This window comes from Maylandia zebra, linkage group LG17 (genome assembly GCF_041146795.1).
Source record: "Maylandia zebra isolate NMK-2024a linkage group LG17, Mzebra_GT3a, whole genome shotgun sequence".
NCBI classification, from domain to species: Eukaryota; Metazoa; Chordata; class Actinopteri; order Cichliformes; family Cichlidae; genus Maylandia; species Maylandia zebra.
Window position 1 is genome coordinate 4205275 of NC_135183.1, and position 20565 is coordinate 4225839.

The 20565-nt window shown below is 40.9% G+C and overlaps 2 protein-coding genes across 2 annotated transcripts in view; one reads left to right on the forward strand and one right to left on the reverse strand.

Moving 5' to 3' along the window:
• Nucleotides 1-6569, reverse strand: part of cdk17 (cyclin dependent kinase 17) — a 51793-nt gene extending 45224 nt beyond the window's left edge. The window contains exon 1 of the mRNA XM_076876211.1: nucleotides 6268-6569. The gene's annotated coding sequence lies outside the window, so the exon portion shown is untranslated. The remainder of the gene's footprint in view (nucleotides 1-6267) is intronic.
• A 2203-nt stretch (nucleotides 6570-8772) lies between these two features.
• Nucleotides 8773-15885, forward strand: phyh (phytanoyl-CoA 2-hydroxylase). Its single transcript, XM_004568836.5, has 9 exons — nucleotides 8773-8932; nucleotides 9586-9641; nucleotides 9869-9979; nucleotides 11470-11638; nucleotides 12854-12935; nucleotides 13374-13555; nucleotides 13640-13789; nucleotides 13927-14061; nucleotides 15201-15885. Exons 1-9 carry the CDS (start codon nucleotides 8867-8869, stop codon nucleotides 15252-15254), a joined length of 1005 nt encoding a protein of 334 aa, XP_004568893.1. The 5' UTR covers nucleotides 8773-8866; the 3' UTR covers nucleotides 15255-15885.
• The last annotated feature ends 4680 nt before the right edge of the window (nucleotides 15886-20565 follow it).

Genomic DNA, 20565 nt, shown 5'->3' on the forward strand with positions numbered 1-20565 from the left:
AACGGATGAACCAGAATTGGTTTGTAAAAATGCTGCAACTTCAGTGGTGTGGAACTGGTTTAGCTTTCGTCCATCAGATACACAACAAAGCACTATTTTTGGTAGAGCATGCTAGCGGGCCGTCGTTATTACCGTGTTTTTCGGAAAATACGGCGCACTTAAAATCAATCCTTTGATTTTTCTGAAAATCGACAGAGTCCCTTATAATCCCGCATTACGGCTATCGTAGGGAGGAGCCTCGCGGAGTGATACGTACTGTGCTTCAACATAATATTACCGTATTGTGTGTATATAACCTCTTTTTAAGTTTTGTGGATATTATACATGGTTATGCTGAGGATGTGTCGGCCAATTTCCACTGGAAATGCCATTTAAACTGTAGGCAAGGAATTTGCACTGTTAAATTTTTATATAACTTTAATGCACATAAAAACAGCTGCTTGTTTAAGTGAAAATACATTGATTTTTTTTGTATTAATAAAGTTGTGGAGTTGTAAAGTATTTTGTCTAGTGTCAATTATATCATCAGTTATATCGTTATCGCAAATTTTCAAATGTATATCGTGATAAATATTTTTGGTCATATCACCCTGCTCTACCGGACCCCCATTTGAACCAAAAAGGAGTTTCCGGTTACTGCATAAGGTAGCATGTAAACGTCCCGCAGAAGTCTAAATCAAGCTTACAGCTCAAAATAGCAGATGTCAACTGCTAGCCTGGACACCATTTCGGTAGGGAAGCGACAAATCAAACAGTTGCACTGACTGATCTCTAGCTCGCTGGGGGGATGCTGTGGTTCTAACAATGCTTAAACTCCAGATTATGAGTCAATTTCACTCAACTCAACCCTGGGTACACAAGCAATCGCACAGAGAAGTGTAATTAAAAGACTTCCATGGGGGAAAACTGGACAGGGCTCCATAATGCTACAGAATACAGCAATAATAGAAGACTAAATTTGTTTATGTGAAAAGACAATGTATGAAAATTGTTATTCAGAAGAGAATAAAGAGAAGTAACACACCTGCTCAATCCATTTAACACCAACACACATACATCCTACAAGACCTCTAACAGCCAAATAAATTCATACAAGATGACAGCACACACACCCACACACAGCAGTAGGGCTGACAGAAATGCTTGATGATATGACCTAAATTTTTCACTTTTTGAAGCTTGAAAGAAGCTGTGTGTGTGTGTGTGTGTGTGTGTGTGTGTGTGTGTGTGTGTGTGTGTGTGTGTGTGTGTGTGTAAAAGAGACAGTCAACTCCCAATTCACATTCCTTGCATGGCTCACATAACTTTCTCATCTGTGTGTGTTCATGTGGCTACGACTGAGTGCGTGAATGAGAGAGAGAGTGTGTGTGTGTGTGTGTGTGTGTGTGTGTGTGTGTGTGTGTGTGTGTGTGTGTGTGTGGTTGCGCTGCACCCAGCCCACACTAACTGTATTCATTTGAAAGCCCTACAATTTTGTCAGTCCCCCAAAGAACCCAGAAATTACCACTTCACCTACATCATGCCCACCCTGTAGCAGCACAGTAACAGCCTCCCTTTCATTCCCCCTGGCTGTTAGCTAGTCCACCTCTTAGTTTTTGTCAAATTCTACACAACAATAAGCTACGCAGTGCTGGAAGAAAAGCTTATTGGGTTAATAAATTCAGCGCACACACAGAACAAGGATGAAAAAGCACAAGCAAACACCAGAGTTGAAAAATCATGAATTAAACAGAAACAGCATGCACACACACACACACACACACACACACACACACACACACACACACACACACACACACACACACACACACACACACACACACACACACACACACCAAACATTTTTCAAAGATGAAGGGAGAAACATTCTAAAAAGCACAAAGAGTCAAAAAAGAGGTGTGGAAACAGAAACACACACACACAAAAACACCTATCTGATTGGAAAATATGGCACAAGTTGGAGTTATATAAACAAGAGGTAGAAGGAGGGAGAGAGAAGATGTCTGTGAAGGTTCTCAGTCATCCAGGTCATCGTAGTCAAAGGAGCTTGCAAAGAAAAGCGTCTGGACTTCTTTAAGTTGCTTGAAGACGTTTCACCTCTCATCCGAGAAGCTTCTTCAGTTCTAAGGTCAAATGGCAGAGAATCCCAGATTTAAAACCAGTGGGGGTATCCCCCCCAAAGAGGGACAAAAGGACCCCCTGATGATCCTCTAATCACCTGCGCAGTGCACATTGAAGAGAACGGCAACCTCAACATCGAAGTTTACCGGAAGCCCACACACACGGACCAGTACCTCCTCTTTGACTCCCATCACCCTCTGGAACACAAACTTGGAGTAATTAGGACCCTACACCACCGGGCAGAACATGTTCCCTCTAAGCGTGAGGGAAAAAAGAAGGAACACACACATGTAAAGGAAGCACTCAAAACATGCGGTTATCCTAATTGGGCGTTTATAAAGTTAGCAAAGATGCACAGAAAAGAAGACCAGACACCAGCGAGGGAGGACAGACGCAACAGCATTGTCATCCCCTATGTAGCCGGTGTATCAGAGAAACTCAGGAGAGTTTTCTCCAAGCACAACATCCCGGTGTACTTCAGACCCAGCAACACGCTCAGACAAAAACTGGTTCACCCGAAAGACAAAACTTCAAAACACAGACTTAACAACGTGGTGTTTGTTGTACAGTGCAGCGAGGAATGTCCAGACCTCTACATTGGAGAGACCAAACAGCCACTTCACAAGCGCATGGCACAACACAGAAGAGCCACCTCCACAGGACAAGACTCAGCAGTCCATCTGCATCTTAAGGATAAAGGTCACTCTTTCGAGGATGCCAATGTTCACATTTTGGACAGAGAGGACAGATGGTTTGAAAGAGGAGTGAAAGAAGCCATCTATGTCCACTGTGAGCGACCATCTTTGAACAGAGGCGGTGGTTTACGACACCAACTGTCTGCCATGTATAATCCAGTTTTGAGTTCCCTCCCCAGACGCCTTAACGCCCACACACATCCTGGGCCATCTGACCACAGGAAATCACATGATAAGGTGGGGCCAGGTTTCACAATGAGCTCACCCGAAACTCTGGCTGATTGGGACCCACACCCGCTTTCACACCTTGGCTCAGGTGATTAGAGGATCATCAGGGGGTCCTTTTGTCCCTCTGTGGGGGGGATACCCCCACTGGGTTTAAATCTGGGACTCTCTGCCATTTGACCTTAGAACTGACGAAGCTTCTCGGCTGAGAGGTGAAACGTCTTCATGCAACTTAAAGAAGTCCAGACGCTTTTCTTTACAAGCTCCTTTGACGAGGGAGAGAGAAAGCTATTCGACTGGTTGTCAATAGCAACAGTGTTTTGGAAGTGCAGTCTGCTTGGCTACAAAGCATGTTGGGATATTGCCACAATTATTATAAGCCACCATTCGCTAATTCACTTCTTCCTACAAAACATTTAGGTGTTTTGTGAAAAACTAACGAGTAAAAAGAAGAAAAAAAAAACAAACAAAACACTTTTCTGATGATTTTCTTGCCATTATCATCTACATCACTACAGCAGCTAAGTTAAAATGTGATGGAATATAACATATTTTCCTAAATACTTTGTGGCAGTTACAGTGGATCTACTGAGCTTTTCCTTATTTCCTGTTATGTTTATACTCTTACAGCAGATCCTGCTCAGATTACAGATTTCAGAAATCTAAAATATTAAGGTCAGTGTATGTATAATTTATCCCTGTACGGCTACAGACTGCTCCCACTGCTGTGTTTAAGACATTCAGATTTTTAACTCTATGTCAGGGGTCCCCAATCCCAGTCCACGAGGGCCGGTGGACTGGGATTACCTTCTCAACATGTCTTGAAGTTCTCCAGAGGCCTGGTAATGAACTAATCATGTGATTCAGGTGTGTTGACCCAGGGTGAGATCTAAAACCTGCAGAGACACCGGCCCTCATGGACTGGGATTGGGGACCCCTGCTCTATGTTAATGGTCAGCAGGTCCCTAATATGGTCACATCTAGCCGTAAGGACAGAAGCCCCACTCACCTACTGTTCAAACCTTCTGTTTAAATGTGGCAGCCAATCAGAAAAAAAAGCTGGCTTAACGCAATGGAGAATTTAAAAAAAATGTTTTGGTTCAGAAAGGATGTATCCTAAGTGCTGCATCAAGGCACAGTATAAGAAAAGTAAGGACCGTCCTGACCTGTAAATCACTCAAAGCTACCCTGGTAGAATAAAAATATAGAGCTCCATAACATAAGCCACGGCAGTGATGCAGGCAAAAACTAACTGATTCAAGTTAAAATTGCAGATAGCAGATACAGAGAGCTGTACAGCTGTTCACCAGGGAGACAGCGGTTTACCCCATACTAAGGTAATGTTTTCAATGACACAAACATGTCTTTTTCTGTCCTTTCAGTTTTTTGTCTAAGCTAAGACTGGATATCCCCCGATGATCTCATTAGGATTTTTTTCTGAGATGTGGGAAACCACCTGCAAAGTCACATTGTCTGATTTTAATATGACACAGAAAAATTAAAATCACAGCCCAGTGTCACTCTGAATGGTAAAAGAAAAAAACAAAACAAAAACCTTTTGTTCTAACAATCTCATACTTGCTTCTACACCAAAGTTAGTACTCTGATCCAATTCGTCACTTACTCGCTCTGACAGGAAGTTCCAAACTAATCGCTGACACCTGCTTCACAAGTCCTTCACAAGACACTTTGATTTCTCAGATCGAAACCACTGACACATCCCACATTCTTCTAGAAGACAGATCATTATAATATACATCCTCATGTGTCAGTCCCAGGAGCAAAAGAGAGAAACATAGAGTGGGTGTGCACACACATACACCTCCCACAATCGTGGCACAATGCAGAGACTGATCGATATGTGCACTGCTATACGGGCCTACAGGCATGGAGTGGGAGCTGTCGGGGTAATTAATGTCGCTCTCTCAGGGTGTATCGTTCCCACAGCCAGCAGCCCAGATCTGAATGTGGGTCAAAACGCACACATGCAGATTCGCAAATACACATAATTGAACAGCTAGTTGTTCCAGATGAAGGACACTGGAATTGAATGCAGGTCAAACGGGAAATAGAAAAGAGCCTAAAAGCATCACAGGCATTTCCCGGCAAAGATGGGTGAGAAGTGCTCAATACTGCAGAGCTATTTCCCTTTCAACAATGCAAACTGTCTTTCTAATTTCATAATCAGAAATTTTTAACTTTCATATAGGCAGAGCTCTAATATTATTGAATGGTGATAATAACTGAAATGATTTATGCTGGATTTCTAGTTGTGTAATTGCTTGTTTTTTATGCTTTTGTATTCGATTTGGGAGAAGAAAAAAAAAGGCGAAACTCTAGGACAATAGTGTACCTAAGATCAGGTCACTGTTTTCAGGGTAACAGCAGGGCAGTGTGTTCCTGGTGCATTAGATTAAAATACCCTTGAGCTTGTGTCTGCTTAAACACAGTCAGTCCATAATACTTATTTTCAAGGGCATGTCTCTTATCTTCCACTTTCAGCAACGTGTCTCAACCGTATTCAAATAACTTGACAGGAACAACCACAGTTTGGTAAAAGTCAAGAGTTCTTTGGAGGTTATTTTAAGGGATTTAACTCAGTTTCATAATGTTTGTATTCCAACTTTGTTCCACAGTGCTTTCACATCAGCAAAAACGTGGCACAAGCTGAAGTAAAGGCGCTGACTGTAGCAGAGAAGCCATTTCTTTCACACTTATATGAAGTCAAAGGCCGGTTGATGGTAAATGCACCTCTACTCCTTTAAAGGGAAGCCTCATTGTATAGCTACAGTGTATTGTGAGCAGGTTTGGGGTGACATGAATATGTTGTGTACAGGTCTTGCATTATACCTGCAATGATCCATACTGTTTTCATTGGGATTTAGGGCGATTTCGAGGATGCATTATTTCATCCTTTAATCTACAGTTCGCTTTCTATCGCTGGTGACATTCTGGCTGCCGATGCCTGAGCCACGTTATGTAAACAAACATACCGTGAAATAAGATATTGTTTGAGGCGCAAAAACAACACGTATAATCGTGCTGGATAAAGAGTAATATATGAATTACAGTAAGAGTCTGGCTGTATTATTCTCCAGCTGCCGTTTTCTCTGTTTTGCCATTTCCAATGGCCACCATTCAGACTTCGTCTTTTGTCGCCGGGCGAAGCCTAGCCTCCTGCTTGTTCATTAAGCGTTACCTGAAAGTGACCCATCAACGAATTTACCTGAAAATGGTGAATTCCGTCGTTTTCAAGCCGACCCTCCGGAGCTGCCAGGCCCGGATGCCCTCCTCCGCTTTACCCGCCCACTGAAGTAGCCTGAAACACAGCTCCGTCTGTGCTCGGGTTGTGCTCCACACGCTCCGCCAGAGAAAGAAATATCCTCCGAAACAAGCAGAAGGGTGTGCGAGTGTGCGGGCGAACAGACACAGACCGAAACCCGAAAAAGTCGTCTGTTTCGGCAGCGGAGACAGTTTAAAGAGGCTGGAGGATGTCGAGTGCGGAGACGGGAGGGGTGCGAGCATGTAAGGTAGATTACGATAATGGCACTTCCGCTGACATTTCAAAACAAAGGTCTGTTCTATTGCAATTTCCAAAATAAAAGCCACTGTGATGTCTATCTGGTCAGTGTGCAAACTAAAAGCTGTTTTTTTGTACAGACATCTTCCACATCATAGACTTGAAAAACGTAAAGAAAAACGTCTAGATAGACGCATACACCAAAAACTATACATACATACTGCATATTATACATTCTAAGTGCTATTTTGTGTGCCTTTTTGTTTGTTAGCTCGTAGGTAAAACTAGAAGTTAAGTACAGTATAGTTTGTCAAAGTTGGGAAATAGATAAAATAAGAAACAGCTGCAGGTTTTGTTAGCATACCGTTCCTTTTCATTTGTAACTCATCACTATAACAATGCAACACTGTCCATTTCAGTCTTTAAATGAGTAGATCGATTATTTCATCGATTCAACTTCTATTACAAAATAGTCTGTGTTTGTTGAAGATGCCAAAAATGAATGGAATGGTTAAATAGCGCTCAGGGTTTCAACAGCTTCGAAATTAGCATAAATTATAAAGCTGATGAGAATAATTATTGTTGTGTGGCGCCCCCCTGCTGGATAAAACTTTAATTACTAGTGATGCTGGAAATAATCCTTATGAAATCCCGTTGTTTGCAATAAATAACGTTCACTAACAGCTGAAAAGGTTTGCTAAAGGGATAAAAATGCTTGAACTCTACAATAGAGTTTTGATTTTTCTTTACCCGTTTACACCATTAGCATTTTTGCGATATTCCTGCTATTTTTAAAGGATCCGTTCATCTAGTCACAGGAGGGGAAATATAATTTCCCTTACAAATCATTGAAGTATTTTTGATTCTATTAAACTTGTTACGGCGTTGTGATAATGACTGGGCTGTGTTTTAACGGATCCATAAACGACTGTAGGTGTTTTGCATAACAGCACATTCACAGAGCGTGTCATCATGCTAGCCTTTGCCCCAGTCAGCGGAGGTACGTAAAGTACAACAACTAGTGATGGGATTTCCGGCTCTTTTTAGAGAGCAGGCTCTTTCGGTTCGGCTCACTAAAAAGAGCCGGCTCTTTCGGCTCCGAACCGGCTCTTCAGGTTGTTTTGTTGCTTTAATTTATTATTAACAATAATATAAAATTATGCACAAAAGGAATTACTAACGTAAAAAAAAAGTGGTTTTATTTGTATATGTTTATATATAAATATATGCGGTGGCCCCTAGAGACAAAACACGTACAAACTCCAAAACACATTTCTAGCATGAACTGAACTTCCAAAGCAGAGCTACTAGATCACTTAAATTACACAATTGAAAGCATGTGTGTATTGTTTGTGTATTTATACACAGGCACTCATATATATTCAAATAATTTAATTTAAAAAAAAAGTTCATTTACCTGTTACTACCACACACCAAATCCGGTCGTTGGTACTTGCTGGCTTGTGTAGCCACTAGGTAACAAAAGCTCAACACTGCGCCCAGCATCCTGGAGCACTTCTGTTGTCTTTTGTACGTGTTTTGGAGTTTTTACGTGTTTTGGAGTTTGTACGTGTTTTTACGTGTTTTGGAGTTTGTACGTGCTTCAGAGTTCGTACGTGATTTGAAGTTTGTATGTGCTTTGTCTCTAGGGGCCACTGTAAATATACTTTTATTTTTTCACTCCACATAAAATGTAATAAATAAATCATATAATACAAAAATCAACTATTCACATTTCAACTTTTAACTATTTAAATTTTCAGCTTTTTCCTTTTACAAATTTAAAGTGAAAACAACACAAAACACTGCAAACCACAACACAATTAAATATAAATTATAATATGAAAACAAAAAGAAGATGCATATTCTCTGTCATATGGACCTGCATGAATAAATTTTCTGAATCCTTTATCATCTGCAACCGAAAATAGTTGTGGATGATTACTATACCTTTCTAATGTGACGTTGTTGTCCCTGGCTCTCTTTCTCTTTCTCTCTCTCTCCCTCTGGCTCTGTTCCTGTGCTACTGAGTGTAACTACCGCCCCTCCCCCCTCTGCCCAGCGTAAAGCACAAGGCTCAGGTGCGAAGTGAAGCGGAAAAAAAGTGCGAGAGAGAGAGAGAGAGAGGGTGAGAGAAAGAAAAAAAAACCCCACATGACGGCTCGCGATAAGGAGCCGGCTCGCGTCGTTCACGTCAAAGAGTCGGCTCTAAGAGCCATTTCGTTCGCGAACGACCCATCACTAACAACAACCCACTTCTCCACTACTTTTACAGAGGACACGACGCACTGCTACTTGACAGAAAATGTCTCGTCCTCTGGAGAGACTCCGAGTCATTATCAACCATCTTGACAGACATCCTGCGGGGATTGTATCTTTTTTAATTCGTATTTGCGATAAATCGGCTCGTTGGAGGCTCTTAGCCTATAGCGAAGCAGTGAGCGCCCGATAACACTGATACTCCGCTACTGGGAACCCGCGGTGGACTGCAGGCCTCCCGGAGAATACTGACATAAGGACAGGAGCTGAATGCCTGTAACTATTCTTGCGCTGTTAACACCGCTAGTTATTTTCGTGTTCGCCGTTGTTTCTCTACAAGTGTGTTTGTTTGGACTGCATATCATTTGCAATAAACGTTTTTAATGCTAGCTAGCTGGAGACATTTATAACTGTTACTTAGGGCTCGGAAACGACTGTTATTGGATTATTGTCTATATCAACCTGTTAAATAATAGGTGTAATCTGTTAGGTCTATCTGTAGATAGGTCAACTTAAAGATAAGCTAGTTACAAATTTATACATGTGATTTGTTTTTTTAAAAAGTGTTGTCGGTTTCCCTGGTTTTAATATGGAGCACCAATGCAGATTTTCACATAAAAGACATTTTCACATATTTTGGCAGAATGTTTCACTGTAAAATCTTGGAAATGATCTGAAATCTATAAATCATAATCTCTCGCTGCTGTATAGCAGACATTTCCCCCGTGTTTTTTGTTTTTGTTATCCTTGACTGATTTGCTGAAGAGAGCTGCACCCACGTCTGCTGAAACCGTCAGCTACGGTCACCCACAGAGACTGAGGTAAGGACACACCTAAGCTCCGCGTCGGGCTAAAGGTTTTTATGCACTCAGCAATCATGTTTATCGTTCACCTTTCCCACAGTTTCTTCTATTGATCAGGTCCACAGTGTCCCACTTTTCTGCTCTCCATGTGTAATAGCAAGTGGTGCCACAGTGCCATTGGCTCAAAAGGCAAGGCAAGCTTTTTTTATTTTTTTTTTATTTTTTTATTTTTTTCAATTTGGCAGGTATACTTTGGATAATGACCTGCTGACCCCGGAACAGCGGCTCTTCTATGAGGAAAATGGCTTCCTTCTCATCAGAAATCTGGTGTCCAAGCAGGACATCGACAGGTTCAGGTAACATCAGACACTTGGCAATAAATAATAAATGAAATAAGTACTTTTTAAAAAGCACAAACACATAAAATAATTATTTTTACTTGAATAGGTTACAGTTCAAAATATTGATTATTTATTTTATGCCAGCCTTTGGCAGATCCCCCATCATTTCAATCAGTTTTAGCTTTCATCCCCTTTGAGCTAGCTTTCTTCTGATTGGCTGGCCCTCGTACAGAAGGTAGACAAGGATACCTGATCTTTCATAAGCAGGAAAACTAAATATTTACAGCGGTCCAAAGGCTGATCGTTTTATCTCTTGGAGATTATTCATACATGCACTGTACTCAGTATGTGAAAGTTTGGCCATAGGAAAATCTACCAATTTTACAGTGACTGTTTAAGGAACACTTTAATCAGAGTGTAGAATCAAGTCAGTTAAACTTATGGGATATTGATCTGGTCATTTAATTAGCAGAGGGGTTGTTATTCCATTTCAGCTGTTTTGGTGTTAATGAAATTAACAACAGGTGTACTAGAGGAGCAACAGTGAGACAACTCCCAAAACAGGCACAGTTTTACAGCTGGAGGACAGTGACATTTTACCTGCTCATCTGACTGTTTTTATTACACTAGTTTTGCATTTGGCTAGGGTCAGTGTCACTACTGGCAGCATGAGGGGAGACCCTACAGATCTTGCATAGGTAGTTTAACTCCTCCAAGATGGAACATCAATACATGCCATTGCCTGAAGTTTTGCAGTCCAGTACAGTCTCAAGATCATGGTAGAGATTTCAACAGACAGACAGTTACTCTAGGAGAGCTGGACAGGGCTGTAGAAGGTCCTTAACCCATCAGCAGGACCAGTATCTGCTCATTGTCTGCAAGGAAGAACAGGTTGAGCACTCCCAGAGCCACAAATGACCTCCAGCTGTTTACTGGTGTGAATGTCTCTGACTAAAGTATCAGAAATGTGACTTTATGAGGGCGGACCAATGTCCTCTAGTGGGCCCTGCACTCACTGCTCACTGCTTGGCATTTGTCATAAGATACCAGAATTGTCAGGTCCACCACTGGCACCCTTTTTTTTCACAGAGGAGAGCAGGTTCACTCTGAGCACATGTGACAGACGTGAAAGGCTCTGGCGAATCCGTGAAGAACATTACGCTGCCTGTAACATTGTTTAGCATGACCGGTTTGGTGGTGAGTCAGTAATAGTCTTTGGAGGCAAATCCATGAAGGGACACAGACCTACAGGCTTGGCAACAGCATCCTTGAAATCCTTGGACTCAGTCTCAGACCCTACATTGGTGCAGCAAGTCCTGGGTTTGTCCTGGTGAATGACAGTGCACAGCTTCATGTGGTGAGAGTGCACAGTCAGTTCCTGGAGGATGTAGTAGTTGATGCCATTGACTGACCTCCATACTCACCTTACCTAAACCTAACAGAACATCTGTGAGACATGTTTCCCTCCTGACTGTTGTGTGTGTGTGTTTTGGTGCCTCCTTCAGGGGGGAGTTTGAACGGATCTGTCGACAGGAAATAAAGGTTCCCGGTCTGGTGGTGATGAGGGACGTGGCTATAGCAAAGTCCGAGTTTGTCCCAGATCAGAGAGCTGTCTCAAAAGTGCAGGACTTTCAGGAGGATCCTGAGCTGTTCCGGTACTGCTCTCTACCAAAGGTACTGGAACGCCACATACAAACAAAGACAATACACACAGCAGTAGGGTTTTTCGTAGGGCTGGGCCATATTATACCCTTTACAGTAATACCGGTACAATGTTATGCAACAATAGGAAAATAAAATATTGCAATAGAATATGGGTAAAACGCGCATGCGCAGTGCCTTTGTTTTCATATGCACATGGCCGAAAAAGCATGGCGGCAACGGAGAATGAGGCATCCATGAAAGCAGAATTTATTGAATTTAACAGAGTTAGAAATTAGCGGAAGTTAGCTCACTAGTTTCGCTAGTTACCTAAACATGATATAGCATGTTCTGACTGAGAGATTTCTGAAAAAATTAAAACGTACAGCTCTGCTATCACTTCCAACATAAATGAGGACAGAAAACTAAACAGCAGTGACATTTGTAGTGACACAGCTATGTTAGCATAACATAACCACTGAAACTGGAGGATGGACGCTAAGTTTTTTTCCACTCGATAAAAGTTAACGTGAAGGTTCCTGATGGTTAGGGACAAATGCAATCGCATGGCAGGATGCTCTAAATCAGGGGTGGGCAATTCCAGGCCCCGAGGGCTGGTGTCCTGCAGGTTTTATATCTCACCTTGGATCAACACACCTGAATCAGATGATTAGTTCATTACCAGGCCTCTGGAGAACTTCAGGACATGTTGAGGAGCTAATTTAGCCATTTAAATCAGCTGTGTTGGTTCAAGGACACATCTAAAACCTGCAGGGACACCGGCCCTCGGGACCTGGAATTGCCCACCCCTGCTCTAAATGGACCAAACTTCAGTCAGGAAAACAACTGAGATAATCCATCCACAATACGAGGTTAGTCATTAATATACTGCAACAACATGGGAATAGAGCAGCTGCCAGAGAGTTCAATGAATCAATGGTACGGAAGTGGGGGAAGCAAGAAGTTGGATAAATCTGACTGTTTTGTCAAAGGATGGTTGTTTTTTCTGTGTTAATTGCCAAATTAATTCTGATAAAAAGGGTTTGGTGCCTCACAGAGGTGCTATCAGTAATCACACAGGTGATAAAGCAGAAAACATTACATGGACTTCAATCATTAATCTGGATGTCTAAATGTTTTTCACAAACAAAAAAATGAATAGGCATTGAATTTGTTTCTTTTGATAAACAATGAAATAAGTCAAGCCTGAAGACTATCAGAACAAAAATTTTTGCTTTTCTTTATCAGATCCTGAAGTATGTTGAGTGTTTCATTGGACCGAACATCATGGCAATGCACACAATGCTGATCAACAAACCTCCTGATGCAGGTATTTCAATTCTCACTAAAATGTTTGGCCCACAAAGTCACAAATACTTAATACTTATTTGGATGCTGCGTACTTCTTGGGTTTACTCTTAAACTCAGTATTTTTAGGTACGTGACTCTTTTTAGGACAAGTATTGTGCAGATAAATAATAACCAATGTAATAACTGGACGTGTCCCTTAGTTTTGTCTCCCTCTTGTGGCAGTGATCATAATTACATCAACACTCTTGATGTGTGCTTGATTGTTATTAGCTTTTCTTTTTAGACTGTGCTAGTAATCTTCCCTCTGAACGGCCAGTTCTTTATCTATCTGAAGCATCAATCCATTTCTTAAGCTCAAACATAACATAGAGTATCTTTAAGGTGTGATTTGTGTGAAGAAAATAAAATGAAAACGAGTTTGGGACCGTAATGTCTAACGTGTCTTCTGTCATTCCAGGTAAGAAGACGTCCCGTCACCCGATGCATCAGGATCTGCATTACTTTCCCTTTCGACCAGTCGATCGGATCGTCTGTGCGTGGACAGCTATGGAGACTGTGAACAGACAGAACGGCTGCCTGGTCGTCCTGCCAGGATCACACAAGGGCACGCTGCAGGAACATGACTATCCTGAGTGGGAGGTACACACAACACTGTAACAGCTACAGTCATGCCTGCTAGGATGTACACACACAGAGTGTTTAAATAATTGCATGTGTCCTCAGGGCGGGGTGAACAAGATGTACCATGGAGTCCGAGACTATGACCCGGAGCACCCCAGGGTGCACCTAGAAATGGAAAAGGGTGACACAGTCTTCTTCCACCCACTGCTCATCCACGGATCTGGCATGAACCAGACACAGGGCTTCCGCAAGGTACTCCATTACCCAGAGTCCACCTGAGATCCTGATATTTTCTAATGCAAATTAGCTCCATACAACCACATGATTATTTGTGGTATTTCTTTTTGCATACGAGTAATGAGGTGTGATATCTGTGTGTGTTTTCACAGGCCATCTCCTGCCACTATGCCAGCGGTGATTGCTATTACATTGACGTGAAAGGAACCACACAGGAAAACATAGAGAAAGAGGTGAAGGAGATCATAGTGAGGAGGCACGCTGTTGGTGATGAACTCACTTTCAAGGTCAGACATGTACATCCAAGCTTCATTTATCTTATTCTTTCCATTATTACTTTTTGATTAAAAGGAGCCTCTTATGCTTTTCCTTATATTTTTAATCACATAAATACGTTTACAGTTGATTTATCACTAGCTTTAAGCACTGATAGCTCACAATCCCAGAAAGTGTCCACGTTAAAGCTCTGGGCAATGAAAGAGGGAGTAATAACAAAGTTAAACCATAACAAGGAACTGGAAGCAAAGTCAGACACAGGTTGTCAATTACATGTGATGCCCAGGGCAGGAAGCAGGTGCTGTGGTCATGTAGTCCATGCAAGGCTCCTTCAAAATAAAATCTTTTGAAATCAACGTTTCACATTTGTAATCAGCCTTTTTGTAGTCTGCCACATATCATCAATGTTTGTACATATGCACGTAATGATCGCCTGAGCTTTATTCAAACGTCTTAACTTAATGATTTTAATCTATTTATAAAAAGTTAAAATTACAGTGGCATCGTTAGGTAACAACATCCCTGGTCTGTCTCGTTATCGTTTACAAGCCCCCGTTATAAGATCCTGTTATGGGCTACATTTACCTCGAGGTCAGCCTCTGCTTAGCATGTGTGCCAGGAAGCGTGCAACCTGGCGTGTCATTATATATATAAAACAGAAACTGAGCGCAGCAAGATACTCAGTTAATGCATCTTTAGAATGAAGTGTGGCTTAGTGGATGTAATTGCCCTAAACGAGAAAACAACCTGAGAATAAAGACTGTGTAGAAACTTTCCTGCTGAAATTGAATTAAAGTCACATTCTTCCCATTATATGAACAAAACACCTGACAGACATTTCAGGAAGTTGGCAACAGAGTCAGACAGAATACAACACATTGGTTTTACTGTATGTAAACACAAAGATAAAAAACATCAAACCTGGCTTACATGTAACCACCATCTGCTAAACCTTTCAAACACGGCTTAAATAAGATTGCTATTATTATGAGCTGGCTCATAATGAGCAGCTGATGTCTGATGAAAAGCTAAAGGAATTTCTGTTCCTGTAAACTCCAAAATTTGCTATTAGAATAACATTAAAACAGAGGAAAATAAAAGGGATTTGTTTTTGTGGCTAACCTCTCCTTCAAATCCGTCTCTCTCACAGGACACCTGGGCAATTCGGGGTCGTCTGGTGCAGGGAGAGAGGATTTCGATGTGAAGACGCTGCTGCGGGGTGATGAAACTGAGTTCAAACTTCGCCATCTCAGCACAGCGGCTGAATGAGAAGCAACAGGCTTTGGATCACTGCAGCAAAGTTTTCGGGTTTTTCTGCTGAGGGCTCTGCAAGGGCTTCAAACAACTCTTATCTAATTTATGCGAAAACAGTCACTGATTTTCTTTCACCTAAATGCACTGGATTAGTCTGCATATAATTCAACATTTAACAGTGTTTTACTGCACAGAGATCCTTCTAAAATCCATCTGTAAAGTTGTTTAGCCAAGTGGGAAAAAAAGAAGACATTAATTACACAAATGAGGATTCTAAATAATAATTGATTTTTGCATAAAGAAAACCGAGTGTGTTACGAGTGACAGAGTGTGAAGTTCAAAAAGGGATTAAGTGGAAAGAAAGATTAATGAAAGTGTTTAAGTGATGTTGCACTTGTGAATTGACACTAACAGAGGCCTTAATCTTGCGGCATTCTGCCTTGTAAATTAATGAGAATGTTTATTTTTGCATCTTTAATGGCATTTTTAATCTTTCAACAGGAGTTTTTGAGCTTCATGTAATAAATGTAGTGTATTTTGCTAATATTAGCAATAAAACTCAGAATTGACTGCTATATAAACAGACTGTGGTTTTGAGTTTCATACACAGAAAGTTTGGGGTTTGTAATAATTTAAGTTCCAGTGACTGGATTAAACCGGACAGTAATCATCCACTCACTCCTACAAAATAGAACTTTCTCTGTTGAGCGCACAAGAAACTTAACTCGAATTCAAGAGGAGAGTCATTTGAGGTGGTTTGTTTTTATCTGATAGTCCCTAACTTGTTTGCTCCGAGCAAGGTGACCAGATCCAGCAAACCTAAATGTGGCACAGAGGGTGTGTTGGCGTGGCACAATGTGAGACATGTTTCTATTGCTGAGAGGCATTTTGCATCTGAAGAACGAATATAATTTATTTGAATACAACATTCCCCGAGCAGCACAGTGGTGCAGTGGCTGGTAGAGTCCCCTCACAGCAAGAAGGTCCTGGATTTGACTGCAGATCAGGCTGACTGAGGCCTGTCTGTGTGGAGCTTGCAAGTTCTCCCTGTTCCTGTGTGTGTTGTCTCCTGGTACTCTGGCTTCCTCTCACAGTCCAGATAAATGCTTGTTAGGTTAATTGATTTTAAATTTCTGTGGGTGTTATTGTGTCTGTGCACTTATACTGGTGACCTGTCTAGGGCGTATCCCACCCTTTGCCCTATGATAACTGTGATAGGCTCCAACCCACCCTGAATTAGATAAGTGCTTCTTTTTATGTTCCTGTTATCGCAGTTGCTGTTTTGTCCAGCGGTGAGGCTAATTCAGACTCATTTGCCTGAATCTGTATGACCTTCTAGTTACACAATATTCATAAGCAGCGAAAGACAGTGACATGGCTTTAGTAAAGTCTCCACATAGTGAGAGGCTCCAAGTCGTACTAGCTTCTGGAGATCCTGTGTGAAATGTGGAGGTCAAGCAATGACACTGATACCTGAAAACAGAATGGCTCCAAAACACAAGGCATCAAGGAAAAACATATCACGGTCACCAGATTCTTACCTGCAACCTTCTGGTTGTACCTAGGAGAGTGTGATTTGCTTTGAAGATTTAACATGAAGAGTTATGTATAGCCAAACAGGTCTGGTAAACAAGCTGCTCGAGAACTATGTCACTTTGTTGTTGAGGCCTATCTGTTGTGGAGTTAGGCAGCACACCACAAATGTGAGCATCAGCATTTGAACCTGATATAGTTGGATGAAAAGCAGTGCAAGGTAATTAGTAACTGCTTGCCCTCCACTGGAAGAAAGAAAAAGGTTTTGTGAGGCCAGATCTGAAAGTTTTAACTTTGAAAATGGGAGGAAACAGAGTTGTAAAACACTGATGAACTTCTCTGTTTAACATTGAATTAAAGTCAAAGTGGCTGGCACTTGATGATAGTGGCAGTCATATGACTGGAAAAATTAATTAGTTGTTTTTAAAAGCAGCACTGCTAAGAGTGAGTCGACGTGGTTACATTTCAACAAAGCCTTTGTTCAAAAGCATGAAAGTCGAGCTGAACTTTGAGACCGTCATGGTCACTAAAAGCAAGCCTAGAAAAACATATATGTTACATAAGTACATGTTGTCATGCGGAGGAAAATGCAAAAGAGGACACTTAAACCATACCAGCATAAGCACTTTGCAATCATTGCATCCGGTTTTTCTTTTTTCTTTCCCCCTTTCTCTCACCCTCTCTCTCGCACTTTTTCCCCCCTTCACTCCGCACGCGAGCCTTGTGCTTTACGCTGGGATGAGGGGGGAGGGGCGGTAGTTACACTCGCAGTAGCACAGGAACAGAGCAGAAGGGAAAGAGAGAGAGAAAGAGAGCCAGGGACAACAACGTCACATTAGAAAGGTATAGTAATCATCCACAACTATTTTCAGTTGTGGATGATAAAGGATTCAGAAAGTTTATTCATGCAGGCCCATATGACAGAGAATGTGCATCTTCTTTTTGTTTTCGTATTTTAATTTATATTTAATTGTGTTGTGGTTTGCAGTGTTTTGTGTTGTTTCACTTAAAATTTGTTTAAAAGGAAAAAGCTGAAAATTTAAATAGTTAAAAGTTGAAATGTAAATAGTTGGTTTTTGTATTATATGATTTATTTATTACATTTTATGTGGAGTGAATAAATAAAAGTATATTTACGGTGGCCCCTAGCGACAAAGAACGTACAAACTCCAAAACACGTACAAACTCCAAAACACATACAAAACACAACTGCTCCAGGATGCTAGGCGCAGTGTTGAGCTTTTGTTACCTAGTGGTTACACAAGCCAGGAAGTACCAACGACCGGATTTGGTGTGTGGTAGTAACAGGTAAATGAACTTCTTTTTTTTTTTTTTTTTTGAATATATATGAGTGCTTGTGTATAAATACACAAACAATACACATATGCTTTCAATTATGTAATTTAAGTGATCTAGGTAGCTCTGTTAAGGAAGTTCAGTTAACGCTAGAAATGTGTTTTGGAGTTTGTACTTGCTTTGTCTCTTGGGGCCACCGCATATATTCATATATAAACATATATAAATAAAACCACGAGTTTTTTTACATTAGTAATTCCTTTTGTGCATAATTTTTTTATTGTTGTTAAACAGCTTCATGCTTTGAGCCACAACTGAGCCCAATCAAGGCCTTATTTTAGATTCATTGGAGCCCTAACATTCGTGAACGTGGGAATCAAAACTCTTCCTGCAAGTCAGTTGCCCTTTGTCTAGGTGGATGAGTTCATACAGCCTCTGCTTTTCCTACAGATAACTGTGTTTGTAGTTTAAGGAGCTTGTAGCAAAACGTAAATACTGAAATTTTCTATAAATCATATGAAATAAAGCATAATAGACTTTTTTTAAATGGCACTTTTATAACTGTTGTCTTAACAAACCACCCACTGTGCATTTTTCTCTTTCTATGTACTGCAGAGGAATGGTTTATTTCAGGAGCTTCATTCAGGTTTCAGAATGCATCACAGTACAGAAACAGCCTTAGTGAAGGTTACAAATGATCTTCTTATAGCCTTTGATAGTCGAGTCATCTCTGTGTTTGTCCTGCTAGGGCCAATACTGCTGACCATAATATTTTATTACAGTGATTAGAGCATGCTGTAGGTATGTGCTGCAGTGGTTTGAATCATATATATCTAATAGACTCCAATTTGTTCATGTAAATGGACACACTAAGGTTAATTATGGAGTTCCACAGGGTTCAGTGCTAGAACCAATTCTGTTTACATTATACATGCTTCCCTTAGACAGTATCATCAGAAGGTATAGCATACATTTTCACTGCTATGCAGATGACACCCAACTTTATCTTTCCATGAAGCCAGATAACACACACCAATTAGTTAAACTGCAGAAATGTCTTAAAGACATAAAGACCTGGAAAATTTGGTTCTCTAGTAACACTGTGAGGAATCTTTGAGTTGTTTTTGACCAGAAGGTCTTAAATAATCATGCCCCATCTTGTCTTACAGACCTCATAGTACTGTATCACCCAAATAGAGCACTTTGCTCTCATACTGCTGGCTTACTTGTAGTAAGCCGGGCTACTGAAGCTACTGAAAAGTAGAATGAGAGGCAGAATCTTTCAGTCCCCTCTTCTGTGGAACCAGCTCTTAGTTTAGATTCAGGAGACAGACAGCCTCTTTACTTTAAAACTGTGGTAAAAACTTATCGTTAGAGCTGGATCAGGTGACCCTGAATCCCCTCTTAGTTATGCTGCAAAAGGCTTAACCACTGTTTCCCTCCCCACTCTCACCAAGTAATAACCAAGGGGGTTATCTGATTGCTAAGGTTTTCTCTATATTATTGTAGGTCCTTTACGTTACAATATAAAGCTGATTGAAGTGACTGCTGTTGTGATTTGGCGCTATATAAACAGGAACAGAAACTCTGCCTCCTTTTATACCCATCATGACTATCCCATTTTAAATATTTGTTTTTTGTGTACTACTGTGAATAAAATATGGGTTTATGAGATCCACAAGTCATTGCATTCTGTTTTTACATCTCATCCCAACTTTTTTGGAATTGTGGTTATATAAAACATGGCCAAATAAAAAAGCTCAGGGTTCACCCTGCTTAATGATCCTTTTTCCTATTTTTTTGGCTCTGTATGATGTCAACAAAAACAAATATCTCTAATATGCTCGCCTCAGGTACATGAATCTGGCGGCAAAACATGTGAGCGTACTGCAACAGGGTCAAAGAATGAACATGTGGAGATAGAAATGAGAATAATAGTTCCTCTTTAAATTTTGAGTTGCAATTTAAATTGGTCTCTGCAGATTTTACCCTGGAGTGTTTGTGATCTGAAATTTCCTTTGAAGGAAACTCAACAGTCCTACTCAGAAAACATTAAACAGAAAATGAGCCAGAAGTCAGAACCTGTTTGCAAGACACACATAGTTACAGATGCATACGCAGCATGTGTGTGCATGTGTAAATATGGGTTATATATATGCATATGCATATACCAGTGATGGGATTTCCAGCTCTTTTTAGAGAACCGGCTCTTTTGGCTCGGCTCACTAAAAAGAGCCAGCTCTTTCGGCTCCCAACTGGCTCTTCAGGTTGTTTTGTTGCTTTAATTAATATATTATTAAGGTAAGGGATATTCCTATGGAACAAAGCTTGTGTTTCTGGCTCCCAGTTTTATTATTTAACATCTTCCAGCAGTCACAAAAGTAGCTGGTTTTCTCTGGCTTTTCCTCGGGTTATGTTCCATCCCAACTCCC

Bases quoted from the DNA above. Each gene is read 5' to 3' on its own strand.
- phyh (XM_004568836.5), top strand. From the start codon at position 8,867: ATGTCTCGTCCTCTGGAGAGACTCCGAGTCATTATCAACCATCTTGAC. The intron at 8,933-9,585 runs GTATCTTTTTTA...GATTTGCTGAAG, and splicing joins ACAGACATCCTGCGGGGATT to AGAGCTGCACCCACGTCTGC. The intron at 14,062-15,200 runs GTCAGACATGTA...TCTCTCTCACAG, and splicing joins GTGATGAACTCACTTTCAAG to GACACCTGGGCAATTCGGGG.